Here is a 12,051-nt window from a genome sequence, read left to right as displayed (position 1 = left end):
CCAGGGGAATTCACTGGCCCGTTTTCCACGATGACTATTTCACACTTTCAAACCATCCACATTTCTTTTTTTTTTCCTTCTTAGTTTCTCATTTGAGAAAATCAAAGAAAGACGAAGGCAACTCTCATGTTCCCGCCAGCAGATCTATCCTTCTGCCTACACCTGTGCCCGCTGCGGTGGAGGGCGTGGGGGAGCCGGCCCGTGCGCTGGATCCCATCCCTTCCCAGTGTTGGCACGGAAGGCAACCTTACGTAGTGGCCACCATGGGCGAGGCTTAGTTCTGAGTGCCTTAGGTGTTCACTAACGCAGTCCTTACCACAGCCCTGTGAGGTATAGGAATCATGCTGGTTTTACAGATGACTGAGCTGAGGCACAGTAACTTGTCCCGAATCCCACGGTCATGGTACCTTTGCGTGGCTCAAGTCCACATATGCAACCACGCTGCCACACCTCGTCTCCAGACATTCTTCCAGCAGCCCTCTCCCCTCCCTCCTGAGTCGTCAATATCCCCTGCTCTGCCAGATCTTACCCCGCAAGTTACAAGCAAATTCTAGCGTCTCCTATTTTAAGCTACCTTGGACCCTGCATCTCTGTCTGGCTACCCCCTTCTGTCCCTGCTCTTTTTTTCAAAAAATTTTCATGCACTTTTTTTTCTTTTTTCTTTTTTCTTTTTTTTTTTTTTAGTATTTGTTGCATCTACTGTCTTTTTTTCTAATTTTCTTTTCAACCACTCCTGTCTGGCTTTTATCCCTGTCATTCCACGCAGACAACTTGTGTCAAGTCACTAATCACCTCCAGAGTGTCAGAGCCAGAGGTAATGTCAGTGACAGAATTCTCAAATTCTTACTCAGGCCCTCAGAAATGTTTTATTCCTTTGGTTCCCTTGATACCGCACTCGTTTTGGTTTTTCTCCTACCTTAGTGGTCACTTCTTTGCTGGATCCCCCCTCTGTTGGCCAACTTCTAACTCAGGGCTTGGTCTGGATCACGTTCCCTTTTCCCTTTTGCCACACTCATTCTCTTGGTGATCTCAACCAGTCTCAAGGCTGTCAATATCATTTCTTTTTTTTTTTTTTTAATTTTAATTTTTTAAAAATTTACATCCTAATTAGTTAGGATATAGTGAAACAATGATTTCAGGAGTAGATTCTTTAATGCCCCTTACCCATTTAGCCCATCCCCCCCTCCCACAACCCCTCCAGTAACCCTCAGTTTGTTCTCCATATTTATGAGTCTCTTCTGTTTTGTCCCCCTCCCTGTTTTTATATTATTTTTGTTTCCCTTCCCTTATGTTTATCTGTTTTGTCTCTTAGTGTCCTCACATGAGTGAAGTCATATGATTTTTGTCTTTCTCTGACTAATTTCACTTAGCGTAATACCTTCCAGTTCCATCCACGTAGTTGCAAATGGCAAGCTTTCATTCTTTTTGATTGCCGAGTAATACTCCATTGTGTATGTGTGTGTGTGTGTGTGTGTGTGTGTGTGTATATACCACATCTTCTTTATCCATTCATCCATCGATGGACATTTGGACTCTTCCCATACCTTGGCTATTGTTGATAGTGCTACCAAAAACATTGGGGTGAAATGTGCCCCTTCGAAACAGCATACCTGTATCCCTCGGATAAATGCCTAGTAGTGCAATTTCTGGGTCATAGGGTAGTTCTATTTTTAGTTTTTTGAGGGACCTTCATACTGTTTTCCAGAGTGGCTGCACCAGCTTGTATTCCCATGTCAATATCATTTCTAAATTGATGACTCCTAGATTTCTATCTCTAGCTTTGATCTTCCCAAGGCTTCTGGCGTTTCCATTTGGAAGTCATAGGCATAGCAATCACATAATTAATCTGTCTCAGATAAAATTCTTGATTTTGCTCTTTACCCTTCAGTTCCTAGCTTTAATAAAGTGAGACCTTCCTTCCACATCCCACATCGTAATTATCAGCAGGACTCTCTCTACCTTCAGACTGCCTTCACATTACATCCTAACTCTGACCATCTCTTCCAACATCCCTTGTCCAAAGCACTGTCATCTTATCCCCTGCGTTTTGAAATAGCCTCCTAATGGGTCTCTTTGCTAATTTGAAATAGCCTCCTAATTTGTTTCTTTCTCTGATATAGTCTGTTTTTCACCCTGCAGTCAGTCATTGCTCATAAATATATATCAGATCTGGCCCCTGCCTACCCCCCTCACCTCATTTCCTGTCCCTTCCTGATCCCTGGGGCCCAGTCTTTGTCATTCTTTGAACACGGCACACATCTGCCCCAAGGCTTTTGTTTTTGCTGTTCCTTCTGTTCTCTGCTACTGGGAATGCCCTTCCTGTAGATATTGACCTAAATTAAAGAGTATTAATTATTTTGGTATAATCTCTTTTCAAACTTTTCCTTGATCTCCCCATCCGAAAAAGCAGGGACTGGAACTTTCCATCTTCTTTTCATTTTTTTAAAAAAATGTTTATATATTTTTGAGAGAGAAAGAGAGAAAGAGAGAGAGAGAGAGAGAAAGAAAGAGACAGAGAATCCCAAACAGGCTTCTCACTGTCAGTGCAGAGCCCGATGTGGGGCTCGAACTCACAAATCATGAGATCATGACCTGAGCCAAAATCAAGAGTCGGATGCTCAACTGACTGAGTCACCCAGACACCCCTTCTTTGCAGTTTTAATCAGAGTGTAATGTTGTATTATGTATGTGTTTGCTATGTATCCCCTTGAGTGCGTATCAGCTCCGTGAAGGCAGAGACATTATTGCTTTATTCCTAGTGCCTGGAACTAGGTGCTTGATAAATAGTTATTCAATTTTTGAAATAGTGAGAGGTATTAAGTCCTACAAAGATAAGGGATATATAAGAATGAAAAAGATTAGGTGTAATATTTTTTTCTTCAACGTTTTTTTTTTTTTTTATTATTTATTTTTGGGACAGAGAGAGACAGAGTATGAACGGGGGAGGGGCAGAGAGAGAGGGAGACACAGAATCGGAAACAGGCTCCAGGCTCCGAGCCATCAGCCCAGAGCCTGACGCGGGGCTCGAACTCACGGACCGCGAGATCGTGACCTGGCTGAAGTCGGACGCTTAACCGACTGCGCCACCCAGGCGCCCCGATTTTTTAAAAGTTAAAAAAAAACCCTGTAAATGATAGGTGAAAAGGAATGTGCATGGAGAAAATTGTCTAGAAGCAGAAAAAGAGAGCTCAGAATTCCTGGGTGGCTCTAATCTTCCCTCTTCCCTTCTCCACCATCCCGGGAGAGTTCCCTGTTGCATAACTGCCATGTCGCGAGCCAAGAGAAGAGATCAAGGGGAAGGCCTTCAATGAAGCTTCAGGGACTTCAGGGGTGCATCCATGGTGAGGGTGGGCCTCAGAGTATTCTTAGGAAATTAAAATTGGTGAAACAAAGTAAAATTGGGGATCTTATGTTTCCTAAACCTACTCCTCTTGAAGCATTGAATGTGACAAATTGTGAATTTAACTCTTATGATGATGGTAACCACAATGATTTTTTTTTCAAGTGGTGCTTTTCTGACTGTCTTTGATCAATATCCTATTTCCTAATCTCCTTTAAAGTTGGAATGAGAATAATTGATGTAATTGTTTCCAGCTCCTTGGGTCACTCCTCCAACAGGAGCCAGGAGTGGTATATATACCTCTCACTTAACATGTTGTGAATTCTACTCACTGATGGAGAAGAAGACTAGAAGGAAAATTGTGCCAAAGTAATGAATTCCTTTGTTTAGTATTATAAGATATAAAAGGATTGGGACATTACCTTTAAATCCTGTTAGTATTTTAGTATACTTTTCTAATGGGCAAAGCCTTTCTCTTTAATTGGAGTCTGGTTGACACACAATGTTACATTAGTTTTAGGTGTACAACATAGTGATGCGACAAGTTTATATGTTGTGCTGAGTTCACTACAAGTGCAGCTATCACCTGTCACCATACTACACTATTACATACCATCGACTGTGTTTCTTCTGCTGCACCTTTTATCCTTGTGACTTATTCATTCCATAACTGGAAGCTTCTATCTTCCATTCCCTTTCACCCCTTTTGCCTACTTCCCATCCTTTTTCCTTCTGACCACTATCAGTTTGTTGTCTGTATTTATGGGTCTGTTTCTGCTTTAAGTTTGTTTGTTTATTCATTTGTTTTAGTTTTTAGATTCTACATATAAGTGAAATCATATGGTATTTGTCTTTCTCTGCTGACTTATTTCATTGTGTCTGCTGGCATAATACCCCTTAGGTCCATCCATGTTATTACAAATGGCAAGGTCTCATTCCTTTTTTATGACAAATATTCCATAGTGTGTGTATGTGTGTGTGTGTATACACCCCACATCTTCTTTATCCATTCTTCTATCCATGGATAGATGTTTCCATATCTTGGCTATTTTAAATAATGCCGCAATAAACATAAGGGTGCATAAATCTTTTTGAATTAGTGTCTTTGTTTTCTTTGGGTAAATATCCAGTAGTGGAATCACTGGATCATACGGTATTTATATTTTTAACTTTTTGAGGCATCTACTTACTTTTTTCCACAGTGGCTGCACCAATTTGCATTCCCACCAACAGTACACAGGCTTATTTTTTCTTCACATCTTCAACAACATTTTTATTTAATGTTTTTTTGATTCTAGCCATTCTCACAGGTGTAAGGTGATATCTCATTGTATTTTTATTTGCACTTCCCTGATGATGAGTGATGTTGAGCATCTTTTCATGTGTCTGTTGACCATCCGTATGTCTTCTTTGGGAAAATGTCTATTCAGGTTTTCTGCCCATTTTTTAACTGGATTATTTGTCTTTTTGGTGTTGAGTTATATAAATTTTTTATATATTTTAGATATTAACCTAATGGGGAAATCTTTAATGACCTCCAGAAAACAGGGAAGGGATATTCCCTACCTTTGTACATGTAAATATGACCAATAAATATTTATATTACCTGAACTTTGACTCTAAGTAAACATGCTGCATAACAATTATCTGACATAGCTGTGATTTTGAAAGTTTAAAACATAGGTATATGGTGAGCACATAATCCTGCGGTGCTCACATCGCCCAACTTTGGCTATAAAATTTGTATTATTATTATCAACATCATTATTATTATTATTTTAGAAAGAGAACATGCAGTCAGGAGGGGAGGGAAGAGAGAAGGAGAGAGGGAGGGAGGGAGGGAGAGAGAGAGAGAGAGAGAAAGAAAGAAGGAGAGAGAAGGAGAATCTTAAGCAGATTTTATGCTCAGCATGGAGCCCAACACAGGGCTTGATCCCGCAACCCTGGGATCATGACCTGAGCCGAATTCAAGAGTCAGGCGCTTAACTGCCTGAGCCACCCAGGCGCTCCTGAAATTTGTTTTAAAAGGTCAAGCACAGGGGCGCCTGGGTGGCGCAGTCGGTTAAGCGTCCGACGTCAGCCAGGTCATGATCTTGCGGTCCGTGAGTTCGAGCCCCGCGTCAGGCTCTGGGCTGATGGCTCAGAGCCTGGAGCCTGTTTCCGATTCTGTGTCTCCCTCTCTCTCTGCCCCTCCCCCATTCATGCTCTGTCTCTCTCTGTCCCAAAAAAAAATAAATAAACGTTGAAAAAAAAAAATTTAGGGGCGCCTGGGTGGCGCAGTCGGTTAAGCGTCCGACTTCAGCCAGGTCACGATCTCGCGGTCCGTGAGTTCGAGCCCCGCGTCAGGCTCTGGGCTGATGGCTCAGAGCCTGGAGCCTGTTTCCGATTCTGTGTCTCCCTCTCTCTCTGCCCCTCCCCCGTTCATGCTCTGTCTCTCTCTGTCCCAAAAATAAATAAACGTTGAAAAAAAAAAATTTAAAAAAAAATAAAAGGTCAAGCACAATTATTTTGTAGTGTTTGGGTCATTTCAAAAGATTCATATGTAGGCACTTACTGTATTCCTTTATGTTTCTTGTTGATTTCTTTTTTTCTAGAGGGAGAAGAAGATGAGGATGAAGAGGATGAGGAGGAGGAAGATGAAGAAGAGGAAGATGAGGAGGAAGATGAAGAAGATAAAGATGCAGAGCCCCTGGATGAGAGCTTGGATGGTGACGCTGAGCTGCTGGGGTTTACCCTCCCTGGCGTCACGTCTCAGGAACCTGGTTTAGAACAAGGAAACCTGGGCCCTTTGGAGGGAGCCACCTACCAGGTGCCAGACGCCATCGAGTGGGAGCAGCAGAATCAGGGCCTGGGTAAGAGGCATGCGTGTTTCCCTTTTCCAACTCCCTGTCCTTCTTTTATTTTTCTAAGGTGGCAGCTTGCTTTCTTGGCATCGATTATGGGGCAGAATGGATTTTCTGGTTATGTTTATGGGTGGTTCATTTCAGAAAAAGTTATCACTTTCTTTTTATAGGTTTATATTTAGTGCTGTTAAATAGCCAGGCTCCAAACAGTCTCCACTAAGAGCACAGTTACCTAATTTTTGGAGGGAGTTCCATTTCTTTCCTTCCCAGCTGGAAGACAGCTATAGGTTTTGGGAGGACTTCCAAATGGGGAGGGATGTGAGTAACCAGCGTGCTGAACAAACAGTGTGAATGGTCTGAAGTCAGAAAACAAATACGTGGGGTTACCTTCTGTCCCTGTAGAATTTGGTGCCTAGCGGAAATTCCTCCCCCACTTCTGCGTGAGCTTTCACAGGCTTGTCACTTTGCTGTATTCTTATGGCTGCATTCCGTTGTCAGACAGTCTCCGTTCAGCAGCCAGCGTCTGGACACCCATGTGGTCACTGTCTCTTGGGTACAGCCCAAATTATCAATGAGAGGCTCTGTGAATGCAGGCTCACCTCCCGGCTGACACTGTCTTCCCGGTCAGCAGGGAAGCTCCCCTGTCTGTCTCCTCTTGGCTTTTTCTGGAGAGATGCTATAAGCTCTGGGTGATTCCTTGAGGCCTTACTCTCTTGACTTGAGGTAAGGTGACCTCTTCTCCAAAGAAGAACCCTCTCTAAAATTTTCTTGGTCTTTAACAGCCAGCCCCGTTTGTAACCTTCAAGTGTAGCCGAGGTTAGGTTGAAAAGTCACAGAACTGGTGTTTGGCGATTTCATTGAAAATGTGGATGTTGGCCTGGAGCTTTGCTCAGGAATATCATACTAGTGTATTTTGGTGCCTCAGTTGAAATGTCCAATTTAGAATCCTATTGCATATGATTTCTTTTTTAAATATTTATTTACTGGGGCGCCTGGGTGGCTCAGTCAGTTGGGCATCCATCTTAGGTTCAGGTCATGATCTCACGGTTCGTGGGTTCAAGCCCTGCATCGGGCTCTGTGTCAACAGCTCAGAGCCTGGAGCCTGCTTTGGATTCTTTGTCTCCCTCTCTCTCTCTCTCTCTGCCCCTTCCCTGCTTGTGCTCTGTCTCTCTCTTTCAAAAATAAAAACATAAAAAAATAAAAAATTTAAATATTTATTTATTTTGGGGGGGGGCGCACCGAGAAAGAGGGAGAGCAAGAATCCCAAGCAGGGATTTGATGTAGGGCTCAATCTTACGAACCGTGAGATCATGACCTCAGCCGAAATCCAGAGCTGGGTGCTTAACCGATGGAGCCACCCAGATGCCCATGCATATAATTTCTTAAAGATCGTTCTCCCCTCCCATGAAAACTCTCTTTTTTAGATTGGTGGTGAGAAAGGGTGAGTGCACTAAAATACGTGTAGAGCTGGGAAATTGCTGTGTCAGTTTATTGCATGGGTGTGTAGTTTAAAATAAGCTCTCTCTGTCTTTTTTTAAAGCTCAAATTGGACTTGTAAAATTTTGAAGGTTTGCAGGCAAAGGAGGAATGCTTTTCTTTGATGAACTGTCCTTTCCATTTGGTTAATTAGTTCATCCAACAAACCTGACTGAGCATCTACTCTGTTCCTGGTACTTTGCATGGCACTGGGGACACAGAGAAAAACAAGAATAGTGCCTTTTTTGGATTAGAACGGAACTCATTTCATAAAGGTTTCAATGTGGGGAGGGTGAGTTCTATAGTAAAAGTAGGTTATAACAGGGCAAAGCAGAAATACTGAAGGGGGCCCTATTGTCCTCCTGTCTTGCCTCCTTATTCCAGCCTGATGCACAGCTAAGTTTTCTTAAATTAGTGATACCAGTTTAGTGATTTGTTATGGTTTTAAAAGTGATTCCCACAAGGAATTTTTTTTAATATATCAGGTTTTTCTGTTAAAAATAATAATTTACCATTTCCCTAGATGTCTCTTACCTTTTATTGTCACTTGCTTTCCCGATAAATTCATTGTATCAACATGTTTTTAGGACTGAGTTTCCTGGGAACCCAAACAAGGAACACATCTTCCAAGCTGTTTTGTTTTGTTTTGTTTTTTTTCTTTCCACCGTGGGAAGACTGTGTTTGAGTAGTGTCTGGGACTAAACTTTTATTTGCTCATCAGCTTTTTCTTGGAATGACAGGAGTATCTCCTAGTCACTCATAACCAGTACTAGCTTCTGGTCGACATTAATTCATATAGTTTTCTAAGTACACTCAGGCCAGATGAAACAGAGGAAAACCTCTATTTGGATTTGGAAAACCTTCTGTGATGGACTTTTGTGGTAGGTAGAATAGTGACTCCCTAAAGATGTCTACGTCCTGATCTCTGGAGCTCGTGAATTTGTTACCTTACATGGCCAAAAGGACTTTGCCGATGATTAAGTTAAGGATCTTGAGATGGGGAGGTTATTCTGGATCATCTGAGGAGGCCCAGTATAATCACAAATGCCTTTATAAGGGGGAGGTAGGAGAGTCAGAGGCAGAGAAAGAGATGTGATGAGAGAGGCAGAGGTAAGAGTGATGTGGTCATGAGCCAAGGGATGCCAGCAGCCTCCAGAAGCTCGGAAAGACAAGGAGATGAATTCTCCCCTTGAACCTCTAGAATATAACCATGTTGACACCTTGGTTTTAGGCCCTCAAGACCTATTTCAAATTTCTGACCTGCAGAACTCTCAGATAATAAGTTTGTGTTGTTTTGAGCCACTAAATATGAAACTAACACAGATTTCAGTAAGCGTTTCATGGAAAGCATCATTTTAGAAAGTAGAACTGCAGGGCAGCTCTAGTCAGAGTGTGAATCTTGTAAACTTAAGTATAGTTTTTTCTTCATGAATCATTAAATATGCAAAAATTGAGGGGGGCCTGAGTGGCTCAGGCAGTTAATCGTCCAACTTGGCTCGGGTCATGATCTCGCGGTTCGTGGGTGTGAGCCCTGTGTCCAGCTCTGTTCTGAGAGCTTGGAGCCTGGAGCCTGCAGCCTGCTTTGGATTCTGTGTGTGTGTGTGTGTGTGTGTGTGTGTGTGTGTGTGTGTGTGTCTCACTGCCCCTCCTCTGCTCGTTTGCTCTCTCTCTCTCAAAAATAAATCAACATCAAACAAATTTTAAAAGTGCAAAAATTGAGACCTTTTAAAAATAATTCTATTTAATATAATACCATTCTAGTTGACCTTCTTCATTTTTGCTTTCAGGCGGGTTATTTTATTTATAGATTATCACATCCTATTTTACAATATGAATGGTGTTCCAAAGCAAATGCTAAAACCCATATAAACCTTTAAAAATGAACAGATTGAAGTGGGTAGCTGGGATTGGCTAAAAATAACACAAACTCTTTGAATAGATTATAATTTCATTTCCTGTGAAATAACATGAGCAGAAAACTTAGATGACTTTCTAAGGCAAAGCAGTAGATTCATGGCCTCAAATTCTCAGAACTTCTGTTTTCTGCATTGCCACATACACATCACCTCTAAAGCTTTGGAGGGAGAGAGCTCAGCTTCTTGATCTTGCTTTTGGGAGGTGTGAGTGGAATGAACTGTATGTCACTGAGATAGAATTAGGAGTGAAAATCCCCTGTTATAGCAGAGGTGGATCAATTGATTGGTATATAGGAAGTTCTTTTTTTTTTTTTTTAATGTTTATTTATTTTTGAGAGAGAGACACACACAGTACAAGCAGGGGAGGGGCAGAGAGAGAGGGAGACACAGAATGGGAAGCAGGCTCCAGGCTCCCAGCTGTCAGCACAGAGCCCAATGCAGGGCTCAAACTCACAGACTGTGAGATCATGACCTGAGCTGAAATCGGATGCTTAACCGACTGAGCCACCCAGGCGCCCCATATGCAGAAACAATTTCTTCTCTTATCTAACAAGTTCATTTTCAAATTTATTGGCAAGGACCCGCACAGAGTAGACACTATGACTCACACCACTTCTAATCCTGTTATGTATTATAGTATGTCATACAATTCTGCTTTAAAAATATTTTTTTTAATGTTTACTTATTTTTGAGAGAGAGAGAGAGAGAGAGAGAAAGAGCATGAGTAGGAGAGGGGCAGAGAGAGAGGAAGACACAGAATCTGAAACAGGCTCCAGGCTCTGAGCTGTCAGCATAGAATCTGACGCAGGGCTCAAACTCACGAACCCTGAGATCACAACCTGAGCTGAAGTTGGACCAGACCAGCCTGCTTCGGATTCTGTATCTCCCTCTCTTTCTGCCCCTCCCCTGCTTGTGCTCTGTCTCTCTCTCTCAAAAATGAATAAACATTAAAAAAAATTTAAAATCCATATGACCCAAGTTGAGTCAGCATATCCATTTTATTTATTTATCTATCTATTTATTTATTTATTTATTTATTTATTTATTTATTTAAAAAGTTTACTTCTTTAGTTTGAGAGAGAGGTGAGAGAGATAAAGAGACAGAATGAGTGGGGGAGGAGGAGAAAGAGGGAGAGAGAGAGAATCCCAAGCAGGTTCCACACTGTCAGTGAAGAGCCCGACCTGGGGCTCCATCCCACAAACTGTGAGGTCATCACCTGAGCCGAAACCAAGAATCAGTTGCTTAACCACCTGAGCCAGCCAGGTGCCCTGACATATCCATTATAATGTTTAAACATTTCCGGTGCAATTAGTACCTGGGGATTCTTTCCTTTTTGCATTCTGTATCTGCCAGGATGCCTTTAGCTATGGGTAGCAGGGACTGTAACTTAAATTGGTTTAAAGAAAAAAGAAATGTATTTTCTCCAAAACAAAATGTATTTTCTCTGTCCAGAGACAGAGCTCTTGGGTCAGTTGACTCAGTAGCTCTGCTGTCATCAGTGACCCAAATTTGCCCACCTTGCTGCACTGTCCTGCTTGGGGTGCTGACTTTGCCCCTGGACTGGCCTCCTTACAGCTGTTGGGATGGCTGCAACAGCTTCACATGTCACACCGAGAAAAGACACTGTCCAGGGAAACCAGGAGGCTATCTTTTCACTGTATTTCTTTCTTCAGAGACAGGAAGCTTTCCAAGAATCCCCCAGTAGAATTCTTGCCTCCAGTTGGCTGGGGTTAGGTCACATGCCCATTTCTAAATGGTCGTTGCAAGGGGAGTGTGGTCACGTGGCTGGAATGGGTGGAGGTGAGTGTCAGTCACCAGGCCTATCAGCCAGGGTTCATGTGTTTTTCTGTTCACTTCCTTGTAGCTGATACTATCCATGTCCCTTCTATCCTCTAAGAATCCCATGACCAATCTTGTTAAAATAATACCTTCATTTTCAATATGTTTCGAATTCATAAGTTCTGGATGAGAGCCTGAGGGTGGCGTTGTTCCATTTTCTTCCTCAGGAGACCATTTTGGCCGCTTCAGTTTGGTTGATGTTCTGGATGGACCGTGCTTTCAAAACCATCAAGTAGTTAAGTGCAGGAGTATTATAGCTACCTTCCCTTTCATTTCAAAGCCTACATCTAACATTGGAACGGGCTTTTGATTTAGGAAGTGGAATATTTTCCCCTAGAGGTCTTTAAAAATCATGATAAATATTCAGTTAATAACCTAGGGATGTTTGTGGAAAGCAGAAGAATGAAGGGCTCTCATGTATCTATTTTTTTGTCAGACATTCGGTGAGTACCCACTACACGTGTGCTATGTGCTGTGGGAATACCGAGAGGCTAACATATGAAGAGGGAACTTAGCATGGGTCCAGAGAGTGGTCCCATAGATGTGAGGTCAGTGGCTGAGCAATTCCACAATGCAGGACTAAATCATCACCTACAACCAGGGGCTGCTTTGAGTAGCAGCCATCTGGGAAGTGTG

At 42.3% G+C, this 12,051-nt stretch overlaps 1 protein-coding gene across 1 annotated transcript in view; it reads left to right on the top strand.

Annotated features, from left to right (window-relative positions):
• LOC115517077 (armadillo-like helical domain-containing protein 4) overlaps nucleotides 1-5,978 on the top strand; it is a gene marked incomplete at its 3' end in the record, with an annotated part of 40,730 nt that extends 34,752 nt beyond the window's left edge. Inside the window, exon 5 of the mRNA XM_030320226.1 lies at nucleotides 5,935-5,978. Coding sequence (XP_030176086.1) covers nucleotides 5,935-5,978 — 44 coding nt within the window. The remainder of the gene's footprint in view (nucleotides 1-5,934) is intronic.
• Nucleotides 5,979-12,051: the final 6,073 nt, after the last annotated feature.

Source organism: Lynx canadensis, chromosome B3, assembly GCF_007474595.2.
Source record: "Lynx canadensis isolate LIC74 chromosome B3, mLynCan4.pri.v2, whole genome shotgun sequence".
NCBI lineage: Eukaryota > Metazoa > Chordata > Mammalia > Carnivora > Felidae > Lynx > Lynx canadensis.
This window is presented reverse-complemented; position numbering and strand designations above follow the sequence as displayed.